Source organism: Tympanuchus pallidicinctus, unplaced genomic scaffold, assembly GCF_026119805.1.
Source record: "Tympanuchus pallidicinctus isolate F22 unplaced genomic scaffold, pur_lepc_1.0 scaffold1, whole genome shotgun sequence".
NCBI classification, from domain to species: domain Eukaryota; kingdom Metazoa; phylum Chordata; class Aves; order Galliformes; family Phasianidae; genus Tympanuchus; species Tympanuchus pallidicinctus.
In genome coordinates, this window is record NW_026294618.1 from 13,049,466 (window position 1) to 13,070,717 (window position 21,252).

Genomic DNA, 21,252 nt, shown 5'->3' on the forward strand with positions numbered 1-21,252 from the left:
TCGGAAGGCAAGATGCATGTTTTTCTAGAGCTCTGGCAAGCGGATATGCCAGCTTGCTCAATTTTTATATCTCCCCACCAATGGAAGTGCCTCTTACTACCAAAAAGACATAGTTCTCACTGCATTTCTGTACCCTCCCTGAATCAGGTAAATGGACTTGCTAAACGGCAGGGACAAGCCAGAACAGTTTCCCTCGTAGCAGATTGCAAATTATTTGATGAGAAGGTACACAGTATTACCTTTTATTTACAAGAGCTCAGCTTTCTCAGCTCACAGGTCTGGCAAGAGCACAAAAAATAGCAGCTAAGCGGCCCTACCAGAGAAAACTCTTGCAGTGCTTCAAGCCTTCAGTAAGAACATGGTTCACAACTGAAATTTAGTTAAATATGCACAATTTTATTTATTGAAGAGATTAGGACAAAAACATTAAACCAAATACATGACAAAGCACCAGAGGCAGTAAAACCCCACCATGCACATCACCAATCTTTCCTCCTATAAGGTATTTATAAAATAAAAAAAGTCCTTCTTGACACAGCACCATCTTCAGAGTGTAAAAACATTACTCCTTTATATTCTTAGTTACCAAAATAGAACCAAGGCAGGTCAGCTGCAGCTAGCTTTGTCTCTTGATAAAGAACTGTGAAACATCCTCTTGAGAGTGGGACCATAACTTTCCTGCGAGGCAGGCAAATAGCATCCATACGTCAAATGCCAAGTAGCTGTACGCACATGCCACATACTATAATTAAGCACAAATTCAAGTAACATTTACATACTACAGAGTCCACATGTACCTACCCAAAAAACATGACCACTTCACAAAACGTATACAGGCAGTAATATCAGAACAACTGAGGTACTGGAAACACAAATATTTATGCCAAGAGATTTCAATATCATACAGCAATATAAAAGCAGTAATAAAAACATTTGCCAGTCTAAATCAAATAAAGCTATCCAGAAACAAAACAAAAAGAAAACAAAACAAACAACAACAAAAAAAAAAATCAAAAAAGCTAAATAAAAAGTTATTTAGGGACAGAAATACCTGAACAGAAAAGAAGTGTGTTAACTACAGCATGTAACATGTCATCCCAAGTCAACCCGTAATTGAAGTACTGGCTTAATACATCACTACTGTGACATTTTCTTCAATAAATAGAATAAGTCTTGACAATACAAAAGGTGCATATTACTGTGTATGTTTCAAGAGGAATATCTGTAATATAAATGTTCAGCTTATTAATACCCTCTTATTTCTTATTCTGGACATAAACAAAAAAAATAATAATCAAACCCAAACAATTCATTTCCCAAGTTGAGAGGAATTCAAAGAACTAAAAAAAACCAAAAAACAAACAACAACCCACAATACTCTTCTTCAATAACAAAGAGCCCTCTATGTATATGTGGGCCAGTCAGGTAAAGAAGAGATCGGTTCTCAGATAGAGACGATTAAGGGCTTTCTGTCCTCTCTAGTCACATACGTGCAGCATGGCAGATATGGAAGCCAGTATCTCGTATCTTTTTTTAAAAAATTACATTTTTTTTCTCCCCTATTATAGCAGTAATGCATCTGGAAGTTCTAGTTATAATAGCTTCCTGCAACAAACCATTTGACACAAAACAGAACAGCTTGTTAAATGACAGATACTTCCCCTTAAGGGAACAAAGCATTAAAATGTCATTTCCTGACAAGAATATTAAGTAGTTTATTTAGAAGAAATGAGTTGAAAATAGCTATCAAGAGACATGAACTGAAATTTTGTTTGTTTTTAGCACCCACTTTTCATGTCCGTCTTTGTGCACCTAATTTTTTCTTAAATTAATCCCATCAATTATTAGACATCTGATTAAAAAAAATGTTAGCCAATTGTACTTTCCCTGAATAATGGCTGAAGTTAAATATTTAACAGTGCGATGCCAAGATGTGAGCTGAGGCAAAAAGTTTCTATTTGTTGTGAGTTACCACTATTTTTAATGGAACAGAATCAGGAGTGATATAGCTGCACCAGAATTGGCATGTGCAGTCTCCTTGGCTCCAGAAAGGTGAGAAGCTACAATTGCTCCATGCTGCCTTTTCTCCTCCAAATCAATCTAACCTGATAGCAAGCTCCCTCCCCTCCCCCCAGTCTGTCCCCATGCTACATTTGTTATATTAGCTCCTTGTGGAGGTTCCTTCTCAATCCGAGGACCTCCGAGTGTCATTTGCTACCAAGCTAGGCTGATGCAGGATGTGATTTAACACCATCAGGAAGGGCTCCTTCATGTGTCCATCTCCAGGTTGTGTACCTTCTGAACACCAGTCTTTGTGCTCAGTTAAAGAATGGGTCCAAGTCTTCTTCCATGTTGACATCAGGCACCAGCTGATCTGATACTTCCTTAGCACCATATCCTGAATTCGATACATTAAAATCTGTAGAAAACCATGGATGGTCCAGAATTTCCTGTGAAGTCAGCCTTTCTGATGGCTCCCGACGCAGTATGCTACGTATGAGGCATTTTGCCTTGGGGGACAGAGTTTCTGGAATGTTAAATTGCCCACGCCGGATCTTGCTGAAGAGGGAACTAGGCTCAATGTCATGGAAAGGATAGCGTCCAACTAGCATGGTATAAAGCATGACACCTAGACTCCATACGTCCGCTGCTTTGCCAGAGTAGCTGCCATTTGTGTTCAAGATCTCTGGACTCACATAGGCTGGGCATCCATGCTTATCAGAAAGAGAGTCATCATTTCCTCTTAAAATATAAGCATCTTCTAAGCTTTCCAATTTCACTCTAGTCCTGCAAGCAAAAGAAACAAAACAAAACAAACACAAAGCAAATAAGGTAAGCAAAGATCTGAACACATATTCTGGGCTGTTACAGTTCAAAGACTGTAACGAAAATTTACAAAATTCAGCAACCACTGAAGTGCATCAGTTTAGATTCCCACTCACAGTATTGGTTGTTACAGTTAACTTGTATGGATACCAGTTAAAAAGACATATGAAGAATATTGCCATACACTGTTACAAGATTTCAATTGCTTTTACGTCCAGTAAGCACATCAGTAAGGTCTTTTAAAAACATAAAAATAACTGCTCTATTCATGTGTTTGATAACACTTCCATAAACACGATTTCCAAAAGGAGATATGAGTCTCATGATTATTTGTTGACTGCACTCCACTCCTGTTCAAGACTCACGTCCAAATCCAGGTCAAGTCCTAAACAGATGAAGTTATTTTGACACCTTCACACTAGTCAACAGTTTACTTGCACTTTTAATTCCACAAGGCTTGAGAGGAATAAAAATTTCTGCTCCGACCCTAACCAATTCCTGTTGACTAACCAATATTTTGCTTTATCCTTATACTCAGGAAGAGCAAGTTTAACCAATTCCAGTCATCTTAATCAAACTTTCTGCTGAAGAGAGATCAGGTGAGCTGAACATCAAGATGAACAGTGAGCTTATCTATTTGGCCAAACTAGAAAAATGCCTCACATCGAAACAAACAGAGGCTAGCAGTGGGCTTGCAGAAGGATGGCATAGATGCCTTATCGTGACTGCAAAGTGCTTTTTGCCTGCAGAGCACTATGAGCTTGTCATAGTGCTACACTAATTACCTCTGCAAAAGAATTTTTTTCCATTACAAATACCTCAAGGACAGAAAAAAAATGCTAAAGTTGCTTGTCATAGCATGAGATTAACATAACCTTTCTTTCCTTTTAATTTGGACAGCTAACATCTGTAACTATATTCAAAAGTTTGTCCCTTTCACAGGCAACCAAAAAAGGATTAGCAATTATCCTTTAGACTATTTGCCAGCAATAGTTGGCTTTAAGAGTAGAATGAGCACCACGCAATAGGATTTTCCCAGTGCATACAGATGAAGAGTGACCTAGCAGCAGTGCAGATTTTAAGCAACCCAGGGATCAATTGCAAGTATTCCTGTCCTTACTCCTTAATCTCGTGGTTCTCTGTGATCACCCCTAGTCCAGTGTCATGACCATACCCTGCCCTGTATCACAGACATTCACAGGCAGAGACTGAACTTCATTCCAGAAAGCAGAACGGTGTCTTTTGACTAAAACACATCATTTCACAGGTGCTAAAAACAGACAAGGAAAGCCCTGTTTCTTAAGTGTTTACTGAAGACAACATAGCTTGGGTTTGAGTAGCAAAAGAGTAACTGTGGCTGGCACTTGGTTTCAGGGCAGCTCAGTGCTACCATCTTTGAACCAACAAAAGAGCATTTCACTCTGTGGAGTACTCCAAAGGCAACTGTGCCATAAACTGTCATAATGACACTTGGACCTTTTCAACAGCTAGAGATGTTTCCTAGCAGAGGTGAAAGCCCCTTTGGCAACATGCCTTGGATCAGGAAGTCATAAATGCAGAATGCAGGATACCTGGCTCCCAAGCAGAGTGTGTTCAGGCAGCTCCTTCCCTCATTAAATAGGCCACTGTTTTCTTCTCCAGTGCCGATGCTGATGGGGTTTCTGCAACACACCTGCTTCCTGATTAAGTACCCACTGCCAGCCTAACAGCACTTCTTCTGGCAACAGAGCACACCAACAATACTTTACAGCAGCAATATTCATGCAGGAAGCTGGCTGCGAGGAGAAACTGACTGTGATTATCAAGATCACAACAATTTCCCTCTGTACACAGCTTAGAGGGTCCCAAACAGGGGAGTGCCTAGAGAAGGGTCCCTCCAGCATGCTCAGCTTCACTGTGTTCCCATACCTGTGTGGCACAGGAAGAGCAGCAAGGCAAAATGCCCAGGGAGAAAAGACACTCCTAGTAGGGCAGAGAACAGAGAGGAAGAAATGAAAGGGAAGGCAGAGACACAAGTTGTGGTTCCATTTGCACTGCCCACCTCAGTTTTTCCACAGAAAAGTATGTGTAGTGATGAAGTGGAGAAGCCAGCTACTCAAACGTGCATTAAGTCACTGAACCACCAGCCAGGAAAGCATTGACTCACTGCTGCTCCCAGAAGCAGAGCACACAGAGGGAATGGGGCAGGGTAATCTATTTATAAACAACTTGCAGGAGAGAATTCACCCACACACACAGCCTTGCCACTGGACTGTCAACAGCGCAGGGAAGCCGTGTTTACTCTCCTACCCTGTTTTACATTTCTGATCGTTGCAAAAAAATTTAAAGCAACAGCTCACCGAGCAGCTGCTATACTACAGAAAATTATTTTAATTCCTAAATCTCTTCTTTTCTGTAATGAATGCTGCACAAAACTGGTAAAAGCAGACAGCAAAGTGTGTCAAAAAAGCTCAGAACCTATCTTCTCCTAGAGCAGAAATGCATTGCTGAAAAACCAGATGCAGCACACAAAGGCAGTATCCCTCCCTCCATTTTCATGCAAGGTGCTGCATTCTGCAGCCAGCAGCCCTCAACGCATGCTACGGCAGGTTTTGTTTAAGCAAGCAAATGGAACAACAGCTGGCCCTTATCTGCCAGCTCCTCCATAATCTGCAACCAAATGAAGCAAACACTCAACCAGGTTTTTCATCCCACTCAGCTGACAATCTTTGAGGAAACAAAAGGTCCCAAACCAAACAAAAATACAATGTTCAGCTCTCTTCTGCCCTTCTAGCCAGCCCCCAAACTGTCACGCATTAACACCCTGATGTATAAGGTAAAAAACAAGGAAATGTCTCCTTCACCTGGCTGCACTCCAACATGAATATAGGCACTAGAAGCCCCCTCAGCACACAAGCATCTCCCTCACAAGCTGCTGTCCTGCATCACCTGAGCACCCACCTGCTGGGTACACAGCCCAAGTGTGACATTCCCCTTCACGAACAGAAACAACTGGGATGTTCTTATTTCCCTAAGGGTTGAGTTATTCCAGAGGAAGAAACCGCAGCCCATGCATAGAAACAATCATGAAATGTCACCGCTGAAGGCCCTGGTTGTGTTGTTCTAGGCTGCCCCCATGACCCGGAGCCAGGGCAGACCCAAGCCAGGCTGGCTTCTTAAGAGACAGCAACTCCACACACCTCAGCCTTGCATATAGCACACAGTCACTGCACAGTTGGATGGCATGCTGCTATGAACCGCAAGTATCACTCCGCTTTTTACAGCCATTTCATGCTTTTTTCAGGCAATTGAAAAGGAGCAGCCTGGCTTAGGAGCTGCTATTTCCGACTGTACAGCCTCTCTGAGAGAAACAGATATCCTTGGCTTCCAGCTCTGGCTAGCCTCCCCTTCCTCCAGATTTCAAGCACTGCCTAAAAGAGCTCTGTTTTCTGCAAGTCTGAGATTTTTATTTTTTCCCTCTAGAGGGGTGAGAAGGGGGGAGAACAACAGGAAAGAGAGGATCTAAAAACAGAGAAATGCGCACAGACACTCTGGATGAGCACTGATTTCTTCCCCTCCACCTCCTCTCTCAGAGGAAGCACTGAAATAAAATATCCAGGAAAAAAGAATAGAAGCCAACAACAACAAACAGACCCTCAAAACTGCAAGGAGTTGCTGAGAACACAGAGTTTCTGCAGCAAAGGCTGGAAGTGCATCCAACTGCAGAACAAACAGACAACCCAATTCAATTTGGCCCTTGGCAGGCAGGGGACAGACTTGAAACCAAACACTGAAATGTGAAATCAACATCAGCTTTGAAGCACTTCCTATTACAAAGAAGAGAAGGCACAAACAAAAATGAAATCATTCTTCAAACTTCTTTAAAGTCACATTTCTAGAAACAAAACAAAACCACCAAACCTCTCATTCTTTAAATAATTAACACACATCAGCCAGCTGAAGGACCCCCACAAGAGAAAAAAGTTTTCCAGAGCATCAGCATTTAAGTTTGGCCATTTAAATAGTTGCAACAAAAATTAATCCCTGAAGCTGAAACATAAACTACTGCCAAAGCCGGATGAGAATCACTTTGTACACACACTGTAGGGCAACAAAGACTTTTGTCACGGCTTACGTAATTACAGTACATAATTTCAAGTTTTAATGCAGACCTTGAATAAGAACTTGAAAAAAGAGCATTATGCATCTATCAGATCATTGATAAAACACTGCATTAGTCTAATGCGTTAAAAAAAAAAAAAAAATACAACCCTGAATCATGGCTATTTAAAAAGGGGAAGCTATTCTGCCTATGAATGCTTTCCCATTACTGGTGAATGAAACCACAGAAGTGCAATCAGAGGGCAGCAGCAGCACTCAGACGGGAAATGCGCCTTTGTCCCCATAGAAACCGTCAGGGAAACCCATGAAAAACAATACCACTCTGAATTTCTTATCAATATGCCATTCATTACTTGAATGCATTCAGACTTTGCTCTTCAGTAATGTAACAAAACCTAATCAATTAAACGTCTTCCAGAAGATTCTTCAATGCCGCCTCCTAAGTTAGCACCCTTTTCTGGCGGAGGGCTCTGTTGCACATCCTACACCTTTTTTTCCAGGGTGATTCACATTATTCCTCCCCGCAGAGCTCACGGGTTACTGGCAAACTACTCCCCTGCCTTTTGACACCAAAGCCAGGGCTGTAAGAACCCGGCGTTCACGCTTGCTCCACTCTTATTCTCCAAAAGCAAACACGATTTCCATACCAGAAACAGTGGAATTATTCAGAGGGCTCGTGAGGCAGGGAAAAAAAAGAAAAAAGAAAAAAAAAAGGAACATTTAAAGCAGAAATACTGACTGAAAGACTGAGCATTTCAGAGGAAAATATCTTTATTACTGTTTATTCACTGCAGTGGAGGAATCCATACCTGAATCAATGAAAGCAGCTGCTTCCAACCTGCCCCCCAAGCCATCTAGTGGGAGACAGTACCTGAACCACAGCTGAGCCATTGCTACCATTTTGGGAACACTAACTGCAGACTGTACCCACAGTTATAGTCCAGCATCACCTCTAATGTGATGACCAAAAATCAGCTACTCTGGAAGGAGGCATCCTGCTTCAGACTACAGGCACACCTCCCACTTGCTATTCAGTTAGGGTCAAAACAAGATATTCCGGATTTACAGATCCTATAGATCAGCTTCATGCTTCCCAAGATCAGAGGACAACCATCAGCTGAATTGAAATTGCCATCCAAATTGCAATTTTAGTGATACGACTGCAGGTAAACATAAAACAGCAACTTCTAAAGAGAAGAGATGCCTCACGGCATTCCCCCCTATATTAACCTGCCCATAAAAAAAACACAAAGGCACTCAAGCAATCCTCTCTCATATTTCAACATTACTCTGACCGAGGCCAGGAAAGCCTTTCCCTAGGTGAAAGCACTCAAGCCATCAACAGGAACCCATAACTGCCCAAAAGATCAGGGATTGCTCCTGTGTGGCCAATAACTTACAGGTCATTTAATCAAGGTCAGTTGCTAGCACCCCAACACAAAGATGAGCATGAATGCAATTATGCCATCAGGCAGGAGGAAAAAAAAAAAAAAAAAGCTTGACACTGGAAACAGTTCTCTTTTATTAATTGATTATTTTAACTAAAGGAATCTCTCCTAAATAATGCAGAAGCCTTTGTGGAGGCAGTGAGATGAGGATGGCAGCTAGTCAAATCCCACGCAGATGATTTGCAACTTGGTGCAAATACCCATCCTGAACTTGGAGCTACTCGATCTCCTCCCAGGGTAGCGAGGCACTCGGGTTCAGAGGGGAAATGTTACGTCATCAATTTAAATCCTGTTCCTTTTGCTGCTAAGATCCCTTCCAACACATAGCAGCACACAGCCTGGGAGTTCATTGCACAGCATCCTACGCAACTCCAGGAAAAAAAAAAGCCCTCAACAGAGGCTGTCAGACAAACCGTCTCTTGCATAATGAAACAGGCTCATGGATATGTTTCAAAAGGCAACAGGGACTTGCAGGCAGAAAAGGTTTTACAGGATGAACCTTGTTCCTAAGGGAAGATTCCCTCACCGGTACTTCCGTGGAATAAGGAAGCCTCTAAAAATTACATATCCCCCCCACCCTTCCTCCATCGGGATCCTATCCGGCCCCACATCCCCTTGTCAACATGCCACACTTAGAGCTTTTAACTTGACTTTAGCTGGTTTCCAGTTAAAAAAAAATGCACCCAGACCCACTTCTCACAGTCTTCCAGGTACAGCTGGAGGCCCCATGGCCTTGGCCTTAAAACATTCAGACAGGATTGCTGGGAACAGGCCAGCCTGTGTGCCATGCACCGAGCTTCTTACATGCCCTCACCGCTTAAGGTGACAACAAGCTTCCCAAAAAGCACAGAGGAAAGCAGTGATGCACTGATTGTCTGTGTGGGGTAAAGGCTCTGAAATCCAGTGCAGAACCTTTCATGAAGAGGCCTGGTTAGCAGCCTTGCAAGGAGGCCATTATACGATAAGCATCTGGCCCACGGCATCTACTTCACCTTGCTGTTACTTTTTTAGATCACAATAAAGGTCAGAGTTTTAAAAGACTCTGCTCTCACCTGTGTGCCATGTTCATCTTTGTTTTTTTTTTTTTGTTTGTTTTGTTTTGTTTTGTTTTCCCCTCCCAGGTCTGTCCAAACAATATATGGTGAAGGTTCATGGGAAAAAAAAAAAAGTGAAAATCTCTTTTTTTTTTCATGTAGCCACATATTGCAAATAAGGCTCCAGATTTTTTGAGCTGCAAGTGGAAGCCCGGCACCTCTAAAATAAAGCAGGGCCATTATTTCACAACTCAACTTGCAAACCTTCTGCTTAGATGACTGTAACCTGCCTCTAAGTAATATATATCTACTAAAAAGCATATGCTTAAAACTAAATTAAAATTCCTGGTTGATACCTGTTTACAGTCTGCTTTTTTCCACTCACAACCTTGAAGTAATTTCACAGTGTGATAAGGACAACTAAAAAAATATACACGAACAGAATTTCACCATAGCAGCTGATATTGCAGGTGCCTTCCAGCTCAGAGGCCTGCAGACTCAGAAATCAACACAGAATATATTTTGCACTGAGTCTATGGTTGGAGCTTTCAAAGTTTTCAAAATGGCCAGATGTTGAACTCTCAGCACAAGATATCCCAAGAAACATCTTTATCCAGGGACTGCAGAGAGCATGTCCTCAAAAAGAGGAATCTTGTGACAGGCATTGTGTGATGGGCACCCAGCCATGCCAACCAATACAGCCAACATGCAATGCAGAACTGAGTAAGTCAACTTTTAGAAAGTCATACAAAAGACCAGAAAGTCAATATGCAGTCTTCACAGTGGGGGAAATGTGACAACCCCTCCAAAAGAGCCTTCCAAAAAGCTGGTGACCATGAGAATGTCATCCAAATACAAACATAATGCTGAGCCATCATAAGAAAGTGATACGGGCACTTGCCAACACAAACCACCTCAGCACACAGTGAGGAAGGTCTGTCAGTGGTTGTGGTGGGAGAGGCTGGACAGAACACAGAGGCAACCTGCAGCCTGAAGTAAATGCAGGACCCCAGCATGGCTTCTCTACTGCTCCAGGTCCCCCACAGAGCTGCATCCCACACTGCCCTTCAGAAGGGAGATAAGGTATTACATATCCAGCTGCCAAGCAAATACCAGAAGACATCACAGTCTGAGGGCAAAACCTGCTGCAGACTCCATAGGAGCTACATCACATGCTCTAACCACTCATGGTCTCACTGAAGGATGCTGAATGTCTGGACTCAAGGCCCATTTGGAATTTGAGATATATCCTGCAGCCAGCCAGCAGTCAACTTCTCCCTGGCTTTTACTTTCATTTATGACCTAAGGCACAACACTTAACCTCTGTGTCTCCATACGCCCTCAGGAGATTTAAGCACTTCACAAAGCTGATGTGATGTTTGACATCTGCAGATTGCCTCCCACGCCCCCATCAGGAAAGGCATCACATCAGCAATAAACCCATAGCACACTAATCCCAGGAACATTGGCAGAAACGAGGAGCTTTGCAACCAAACCCCACAAAGCAACTGGAAGCACAAACTTTTCTGCAAAGAACAGTTGTGTAGCTGCTCCTAGGTCTGAAGTTTCACAGAAGAGATTTGTAGAGGTTTGCCTTCCAATTCGTATTTCACAAGAGGCAAAATAGTAATAGTTTAGAAAGATTGAAATTTTACCTACAATTCTCTGCTATTAAAGAAGGGGTGTTGTATAGTCCTGCAGCATCCATTGAGGGTAAGGTGAAGAGCTTAAATATCAAAACAGGTAAAGATCAGCTTTGTGTGTAATGTTCTTGGCATTTGAAAACCAGAACTTAAGGAAAGCATTAACTTACCTCTTCTCTATTGAGTCATCAGTAAAATAACAGATTCTTAACACCATGGGGAAAAAGTGCTGATTGGATTACAGTTTGACAAATACAGGGAAATAAACTTACAGCTAACTATCAGAAAATGAAATGCCTATTTGGAAAAAGGCACATATGTACAAGGATTCTGTGTTTTTTGTAGAATCAGATTTGTACCACTAGGATTGCAGATAACATAACTAGGTCACTAGCATTATCCACTTAAAGCTGAGAAACTCAGGGTGGGGAGGGGAGGAGAAAAAACAATTCTAAGAGCATCAAAGAAATATGTTATGCTAACACACTTTCTAAATTGGCAAAAGTACAAGGTGGAATCCCCTGGTGCAGAGCAGAATGTGTCAGATGATATTATTTGTATTGAATCCCACCCACATATCAATCACTTCTCATTTTTACTCAAAAGTATATAGGAAAATTATGATATCTAAATACCAAAGTTATTTTAATTTCCCCCCAACAACTATGATGAATGTTCAGGGTCTTTAAGCTTCAAATGTTACGACAGCTAATATTTTAATAAAATTAAAGGCTTAAAAAAAAAGCACTAAAGAAATTAATAATTCCCTGACAGCAGAAACGTTCTTGTATTAGGAAAGCCATTGGACAAGCAGCAGATAAATGCTTGATTTAATTCCGAGATCTTTGAGGTGGCTCTCTCAAAGCATCTGCTGTACATCACACTGATGAACTGCTTTATTAGCTATCCTGTGAATACCGCTATTTTTAGCGCAACCTAGAAAGCCCTGCCCATTCTGCAACATCATTATAGGATGCCAGAAGGGCAGAGCTGCTCTGCCCAAGGGCCTACTATGAGGGCAGACTATAAAACCATAAATACCATTAACAGGAACAGAGAAAAAATAAAAGAGCACCACAAAGATCAGCAGCAACACTGACCCATCTTCATATCCAGGATGAGAAAAGTGACTGACACATGTGGAAACAGAAAACATATAAAGGGCTCTGATACGTAATTTTAAAAGTCTGGTGAGACCCAGCGTGGCAAATTAAGTGTTTTCCATGTTTTCAGAACTCTAACAGTCACTGCCCTCATTTAATGGATGTGCTGCTGCTTGCTAACCCAGCCTTACAAAACATTTCCAGCCATGCGGTAATGTCTTAGATGCTCTGCTTCATCAAGATCTGCTGCAGGTTTAAGCAGCTTAACTCTGAAATTCTTTGCTTATTTAAATAATTGCTTATCTAAATAAGCAATACTTTGCTTATTTCACCTATAGTTTACAGACAGAAAAACATAGATGCACTTCCCCCCAAAACAACATTTCCCAATGTTCCTTCATATGAAACAATCAAAAACAAAAAACAAAAGACTTAAGATGCGTGCCAATAGCACACATCATTTTCATGGCATGCAATCTTCAAAATTTCTGCAGTTCAAGACTCAAGTTCTAAGTTGAAGCACCTTAAAACAGATAATTTGTTTGGCTTCCGCAGTGTGGAACTTTGCATCTAAGTGCTGATATTTATACACACACAATAGCAAGATGTAACACATCATCACAGTCTAGCTTTGATTTAGTATGTCAAGAGAACGCTGCTGGTAAGATCAAGACCCCTACAAAATACAGCACTACCAGTCTCCAACATTTCTTTCTTCTACCTTCTTATTTCCTCGTTCATTACGGTTATAAAAAGGGCACTGTAATTTGCAACATCCAAATAACATGCATTCCAGGCAGCGACATCAGCAGGAGCAGAGAGCACTCCTAACTCTACTAGATCAAGATATTGAATCTTTACAAATTCCAGCTGTAGTTCAGATAAATGGGAATGAAATCTGAAGAGATTTAATGTCATATTCACCTGCCTGCAAAACTCACAAGCTCCAATTTCATACCCAACTACCAGGGCAGCATTGGAATCAATGGAAGGAGCATGTACTATGAAATCCTTTAATTGATTTTCTTTTTTAAACAAATGGAACTGCCTTCGTGCATCTTTCACACTCTTACTGGTTCCTGCAGTCAGTCTGGCAACTCTCTCTAAAGACTGGAGGAAACAGTCAGGAAAAGAACTGCTGAAAAAGAGCTCCAGTAAGGAACAGGTGACACACAGCAGCAGAGTTCACAGATTTTTCTTAAAATACCATTTTTTCCTCTTTTCCTTCTCCCTGCATTACCACAGGTATCAAAGAAAAGCAAATTCTGCAGACCCATCACACAGGCAGCAGTTTCTGAACGCAAGGCACCTCGGAACGATAGAATCATTATGGTTGGAAAGCCCTCTCAAGATCACCTAGCCCAACTGTCAGCACACGAGCAATGCCAGCAGGCTCCCAAACCACGAGCTCGGATGGGTGCAAGCAATGCACACACACGCTGTGAACTCCAAAAGATTGGGAAGATCTTTCTGCCTAAATATAGCAGCTGACAAAGTGATAACTGATTACAGTCTAACGATCAGAGCATGTGAAAAAGCCAGTCGCTGAGAGGTTCTATTTCCATCTCCCACTATTTCATCTTACTGTTTATTTAGTGGAGAAAGGATTGCAATACCTCCCTACATCCAAATCAACAGCACATCCAGAAGAGAACCACATTACGGTTATCTTAAAAATAACTAGCAAGTCATATTTGACCTTTAAAGTGAATTACTGTACAATTAGAAGACACTGTTCAAAAGTGAGCAACTGTGTGATTTCGCAGACTAGTTATGAGAAAAGCATTCACAAATGCAAACACTGCTATTATAGTACACACCACTCTTCTTGGGTGGCTGCAGGACTTGGCCTCGTGCCGTGGGTTGCGTTCAGTTCCTAGTAAGCAGCAGGGTAGGAGTTCAAAAGTATTCAGCAAGGGCCTGCACCCGCCCCCACTACACTGCTCTGAGCTCATGCTGCCTTCGTTCACAGCAAAAGGAAAGTAGGCTCCAGTCCTGTCCTCCTTAGGAAACCAGACAAGTTTCTGCATATACCCAGGAAAAAATCCATTTTAATGTAAGGACATTATCAGCTACAGCAGAAATCCCCACCTACTTCACACAAGTTTCTTTGTTATCTACATCAAAGGTGCTATAATGCTGTTTAATTATTAAACTCAGAATAAAAGTTGTGAAAGTGCAGCTTACATCTACTTGCTTTGCATTTTTCTCTGAATGGACACAAAGCCAGCTGCATTTTAAGCTTTCTTATTAGAACAGAAGTGAATGGTAATCATACATATTGGGTCTGCAGCAAGAAAATGGGGAATAGCTGAGTTGCCTGAACTGAACTAAGAAATGGTCTTCTACTTTACTCCTTTTAAACTCCTTAAAAGGAAAAGTACATTTTAGAAAACTTACCTTTTAATAAATTTTAAGTAGAGAATATTTAAACAAGACAGACATTGTCATTTTTTATTGTAGGGTCAGAAACTTTTCTTTAATGACTGAACTGTCTATTAGCTTTCTGTCATTCTCTGACCACGGATTTCCTGAGCTTGCAAAAAACCCTACTTTTCTTACAACTCCACAAACAGCCTCAAATAGAATTGATATACATTAGTTATTCTCAGTGACTCTCTCCAGAACATCTACTTTTCCCTTCGACAGCTTGAGCAAGCTTTCAGACAACCTGTGGGGTTGAGCCAGAAGGGAAAAAGTATCTGCCCATCCTCCATCAGGACATGAAGAGGCACAAAGAGAGGCTCTGTCCCCTTTCAGTTTTTCCTTCTGCTGGCCTTCTTCCCATTTAATCCGTCCGTCAAAGCCTGACTTTACTCTGGCAGAGTTCATTACCCCAATGGTTTGCATGGAAGTTGCAAGAAAATACATGACATAACATAGTTAAGAAAAACCAGTAGCCACACGGAAAAAGATGTGAAGTTTCCAAAGCTTCAACTGTATAGCTATGGCTCAGCATCAGAAATAGCACTTCAACAACCTGGAATACTCAGCTTTACTTCATTCCCTGTCTTCCATCTCCCCCCCCCCAATCATTAACCAGACAATTAATGGGAAAAAAAAGCATGTAAGGAGGAGATACAAATAAAACCAAAAAAGGGTAGTTCCCCAAGTACCAGAATAGCTGATACTAAAAGCAGGCACCCACACAGCAGCAAGGCAGTGTTAGTCTTACTGCAGACAATACCCTCAGAAGCAGCCTCCAGACCCTTCCAGGGTAACAAGCAGCTGTCTTCAGAGTGATCCTTCAAAGCAATGCGGCCCTTCCCTCTAACCTATATCTGCATTAGCCACTTGCTGGTCTTCCTGTTCTTGCTTGCTCACTGGAATGAGCCATTTCAGACTCCAGTTGTCTTTAACAGAGCAGATCTTTTAGTCCTTTCCTCTTTGAACACCAGTTGTATTTACGTTAGTGGAGCTCCTACACCAGTCACCTCCACAGAGCCTTCCTGCAGGAGACATCCTCTGCTTAGGAATGAGGGTACTCCTCGAGGAGGAGCTGCACAGGCCAGGCACAGACGCAAACACCACTGTACTTACATTACTCCAAAGCCTAAGTCAGAACATCACATGGTACATCCTCCCATGATCAGGTTGCAGAGGAAAGTAAGGAAAGTGAAACCTGTCATGCACCACAAATGAACTGCAGGGTGACAAAGAAGAGCACAGCATCCCATAACACTGAACCTGACCTCAGATACTTCCACCTGTAACATAAGGGATGCTCTTACCTTTCTTCGTCCTTGAAAATAAACTTTCGCAGCTTCAGATCTCGCAGTACCAGTCCACCATCATGGCAATGTGCAACAGCGGAAGCTATTTGATAGAAGAGTTTGGCTGCCTCCTCTTCTTTAAGCTTCTTGCAGGTGCGAACAAATGAATGCATGTCCCCATAGCTCCTTTCAAAGAACACGTACGCTTTTGTCTCCCCGAGAATTATTTCAGTAATTTGGTTGATATTTTTATGTGCAGGCAGACAAAAACATGGTGCTAATAACTCCTGGTAGCAGCCAATATCAAACACCTGCAGGAACAATGACAGTAAAGCCAAGGTTAGCGCTGTGAAGGACAGTGAACGACAGCGTATCTAATTCTGTTAACAGAGCACCTCTGAGCATAGTTTATACTGTACTGAGGCAAACAGGATGTCACGGGCTCACGGCATAGAGGACAAGACAAAACAAGCTGTGCAGCCCCTCACAACGCATATTTGGAGCCCCTATGAGAAAGGCAGGCCTCCAAAATTTGTAGCAAGAACAGACTCATTTGCTAATAGCTGATCAAGTTAACAACTTAATCTGAATTAAGCTCTAAAGATCAGTGATAAGCAGCTCTCAGACTGAAGCTTGTTTATTTGTATCCAAACTCACAGACAATTTGACCAGTAGTTCTGCCTTGAGAGAAGCTGTCGGATTAAATCCACTCTGATCCCCATGCTCCCTCTTGACTTTATTAACCCATTAACGATTGACAGATTTTCAGGTTTAAATATCATCCTTCACCATTCATATTTATTTCCTGCATTTCTTTCCCCTCCCACAAACAGCAAAGTCACTTTCATTTTCAAAGTCTCAGTTTTACAATGGCTGTTTATGAGATCAGAAGGACAACCAGGGAAGCAGCCCCAGTGTTGGAGTGCAGACAAACACCTTTCAAAAGGGAAAAGGCAGAACCACCCCGAGCTCTCTGTGCTTCAGTCAAGTGCTCCATTAAAAGCAAAGTGTCCCTTTAATACCGAGTATGTTATCACTGATCTTGTGAATGAGCTGTAGGAATTAAAAAGGCTGCTGGGAAACCCAAACATAAAAAGTTACTATAATCTAGTGATGACGAATGAATCAGTATGTGAGTCGATTGAGAAATGCCCACATTACATGAAGAAGAAAGACTTCATTGAGAATAACAGCAGTCAGTGTGCTGGAGGAGAATATAAGCCAAGTACTGATGGCAGGGATTTTTGTTTTTAATTATACCTGCTCCGGATGTGCTACAAAGCAAAGGATTAGTGTTTCCACCAGCATAAAAATGCTATTAATATGTAACTTGCTCTCCGATGTTTTGTTACTTGGGTAAAAAGAATTTAAGGTAGTCATGTCCCATTTTAATTGAACACAAAATTGAAGAGCCTGGTAAAGCCGCCAAACACACTGAAACCACCGTTTCTTATTTCTGTGTTCTATCTGGCATTTGTATTGCAGCAGCAAGTATTTGCGTACTCTCCCAGAAGCAAACCTCCTTGCTTTCTTTGAACCTTTACAAAGCTTTCAGGACTGGGCTTTTAAGACACAGTTCAATCCAAATCTCCCTAAGGTTTCACAATGTGTGCCATGCACTGCTTCAGAGCACAATACTAACCATCCCTTTCCACAGAAAAGGATCCAAACTCACACCATGGAGAAACCCCCTCCTCGTCCCACACCTGTGAGGCTGCACTCCAGCATAGCAGACACAACCTTAACGGCTGCCAGCCAGATCCCACACGTTTTGCAGGGGGCAGATCAGCACGGAGGCATTCTGGCGACACAGTGAGCCAAGGAAGCAGAACTTGGGAGGGGAGGGGTGTAGCTTAAATCACCCGGGTGTAAATCATTCCAGAGGAGAACTCATTGACATTTATATCTCAGAACTCTAAGTGAATGGCCGTGCTACAAAGAGGCTGCTGTAAAATAAAATTTAAGTGGGAATATTCACAGAGCTCAAATCCTTTGTGAAATAAGTGCAGAACTGTCCTAACCAGATTGTCCTGATAGAAATTTGCCATATTTTCTGGCCCCTGGGCTAGGTTAAGCAGGTATGGATCTGTATCAGCACAGTGTTTGAAAAGGAGGAGATGGGAAGCACCATCACACTGCTACAGGGTAGAATACCTTTTATAAAAGGCTTCTTTGTATCCCAGCTTTTAAAATCCCTGGCCTCTATTCAGTAAATGTCCAATAAGCTGCAGTTTGATTTAGTTCTCGCTGGGAATTGGAAGTGAGAAGTTACCACTGTTCGGATGCCATGGAGCCTTGAAGCAAATAACGGCATCTGTACAGTCAGTGGGTGCAGCCAAATGAATCTTGAGAATCATCAGTATGTGTCTGTTATCCAACCCAATGTTTGTGCAAGCAATCTCCAAGAGCATCTTCAATAAGATACCAGATAGCAGGTCTCTTCGCCGGAAGGCTACTTGACAAATAGCAGTCGTGTTACCGCAGGCATTTTAAAGAAGGCTTTAAATTGAGTTCAGGACTGACAACTGTATATTCACAAACCCACAATTTGAGCCAGGATTATATTTTTGGAGCCCTGCTAGAAGTAGTGCCTTGCACATATGGAAAAACTGATACTATTGAAAAGTCAGGATCAGCTTAAAAACATACAGGTTAAAGGGAGGAAAGAAATCAAGTCCAGCCTTTGTGAGCTGCAGCCACGCCACTCCTGCTGTTACCAAAACACCACCTTAATCCTGCAAACCAAACAGGAAACAAAGGAGAGCGGAGCCCCCACTTCACCACTTGCCACACAAGTTCACCTATGATTTCACACAGAGCAGCAGCTTTGTGGGATCTGTTTATTTCATGAAAAGATGCCAATGTCCTAGAGTGCAGCACTGTGCTGCTGCACCAAGCTGGCTTTCATTCTAGAAATTCTCCTGCTCTGTTTCAGTTTAGTAACAAAGCATTCATTTCAGCATGCAATATTAGCCCTTTGCAAAGTCATGGGCCCTTTTTTCCCCTGAATAACCACACAAAGTCCGAAGTTGCCTTAACATCAGGTTGTATAACTCAATCAATGAGCACATTTAAATCGCCCTCTGAACTCCAAGCTCGACAAAGAGAGAAACGGGAGCAATTATTTTCACTTCTCTGCTACGAGCCAGTCCTGAACTTATGAATTGAGCACAGAAGTATGAAACCATCAGCAACACGAGTATTAATCCCTGGAATGTGAGCAAGTTACAATACGTCTACTTTTCAGTTTTTGCATTAGTTTGACACCCAACATTGCCAAAGGGCACTATTCTCTAAATTAGGAACAATGCAAATACTGCAGTGCCTGCTGCAAGGTTGCAATCTGCTCCACAGTTACAAGAACTACTACTGCGGGGCACGAGTCTAGCTCACTACAGACAATGAGATCTGCAATTTAGGAACAAAGGAAAATATTCCCTCAGCCCAAAAGGAAGATAACATCGCTCACCAGACGTGCACATATCTGGGGGTACTCCTCCAACAGCTCACCTCTAAGGGCTGAGCAATCAGAGAGGAGGCATGGAGGGCAGACAGGCTACAAAGAGCGGGCCAGCTATTTTGTCTGCTCCTCCAAAAGCCGTAGGTGTGCAGATTTTATTCTTGCTCAGTTGTGCAATGGGGGAGGATGATGTTTGCAAACAAGCTCCATGGTGAGGAAGCTCGGGCTGATTCATTCAATGTGAGGGTTTTTTTTTTCTTTTTTAAATCACTTTTGAGACAAAGCTCATTGCGACCTTCCCGCTTCCGCATCCTCTTCCGTCCCAGAACAAGGGATGGGGAGAAAAACCGAGGCAGCCAGCAGGTCCAACACCTCCAAACAAGCTGGCAATTCCCCGTTCCATTTTGAGGAGTGAGAGTGGGAAAGACGAGGTTTTCTCCTGCCCTGAACTCCCGCTAAAACCTACTTAAAGGACTGCTCTTTCCAGAACAATGTCCCCGGGGTGAGAGGCAGAGCTGGCTGCGGGCCACCGCTAGAACGTGGCCATTGTCTGGAGAGAGGGAAAAGTTCCAGGATGCACCCTGAATGCTGCTCCTGCGCCTTTCATTTTTAAAAGTATTTAATAATTGAAGCCCACGGCTGCACTCGGCCCTCCTGCGAGACACGGGAAACTGACACGAGACGTGAGGATAACAAGGAGGTGAGGCATTACCTTGCAAACCAGCTCCTCGCCACTGTGCAGATGTACGGCTCGGAAAACGTGGTCTCCCTCGAGAGGCTCCAACAATAAGTATTTCCCGATGCAAGAAACGCAATGCGACAAGTTCGGGGTCTCCGGCGGGCTCGGCGAGCCTAGATTCGGGCTAAAACTCTGGCTTGGCTCGATGGACCGTATGGACGAAAGCTCCTCAAAATCCTGGGTTTTATTCCGCGGTCTCCCATATCGTGCTATCGTGATAGGGGTTGACCTTTGTATGTTCATGAGTATAGAGAAGCCCAGCCGAGACGCTGCACCGGAGCCCTGGCGTGGAGAGCGGTCCCTCGCCCGTCCAGCTGCGGCCGCCTTTGTGTGCGCCGGGGGGCGGGAGCGGGAGCGCGGCGGCGGCGGGCGACCAGCCTCAGCGCCGCGTCCTGGCACGGGGAGAGAGCGCTCAGCCCGCCGCCCTTTGTTCCGCCGGCGGCCGGGCGCGGAGCGGGGGGCGGCGCGGCAGGGAGCGGCGCGGTCGGGGCTCGGCGCTGCCGCGGGGCGAAAACAAAAGGTTAAGTCGGGCGCTACGCGCACGGGGACCGTCCTTTCTCTCTCTTCTACAGCGAGGCTGATCCGCGCTGCCGAGGCCGGGCTGTAGATGGCGTGGCAGCTCCGCCGCTGGCGCCCGCGGCGCTCCGAAAATGCCCCGCGAAATAGCGAGGGAGCATTTAACCGGGAGCGTGCAGCGGACGCCGGGCCGACAAAAGGAAGCGCGGCGCGGCGAGAGGCTCCGAGGGGCCGCCCCGAACCGCGGCTCCGCGTGGGGAAAAGGGAGTTGGGGGCCGCTGCGACCTCCGCTCCGACAGAACAAAAAGTGTAAGGGAGGATGAACGCTTTCACCGCACAGCGGGATTTGGGATTGGGGGCACAAAGGAAAAAGGGGAGGAAAAAAAACAACGCTGCGAAAAGGGGGCCCAATTCTCACTGCGGGTGCGATAATCTGTGCAATCGCTTAAAATAATAATAATTAAAAAAAAGCAGATCGCAGGTTTTGTTTGGGATTCCCCACCCCACGCCCGAGGATTGCACAAGAGGAAAGGAAAGGCTGACCGCGCCGCTCTCCTTCAGCAGGGCATCGTCTTTCCCCGCCGCATCAAAGCTACTTACGTGGCGGGGACGCTGGCTGCTCCGAGCCTCGCTGCCGGCCGCCGCACGCCCGCACGGTGCCCAGCGCGC

At 43.5% G+C, this 21,252-nt stretch overlaps 1 protein-coding gene across 1 annotated transcript; it reads right to left on the bottom strand.

Moving 5' to 3' along the window:
• Window positions 1–375: 375 nt before the first annotated feature.
• TRIB2 (tribbles pseudokinase 2) lies at window positions 376–21,215 on the bottom strand. Its single transcript, XM_052665609.1, has 4 exons — window positions 21,184–21,215; window positions 20,041–20,459; window positions 15,887–16,179; window positions 376–2,787 (listed from the first exon to the last, which is right to left on the bottom strand). Exons 2-4 carry the CDS (start codon window positions 20,308–20,310, stop codon window positions 2,319–2,321), a joined length of 1,032 nt encoding a protein of 343 aa, XP_052521569.1. The 5' UTR covers window positions 20,311–20,459; window positions 21,184–21,215; the 3' UTR covers window positions 376–2,318.
• Between the last annotated feature and the right edge of the window lie 37 nt (window positions 21,216–21,252).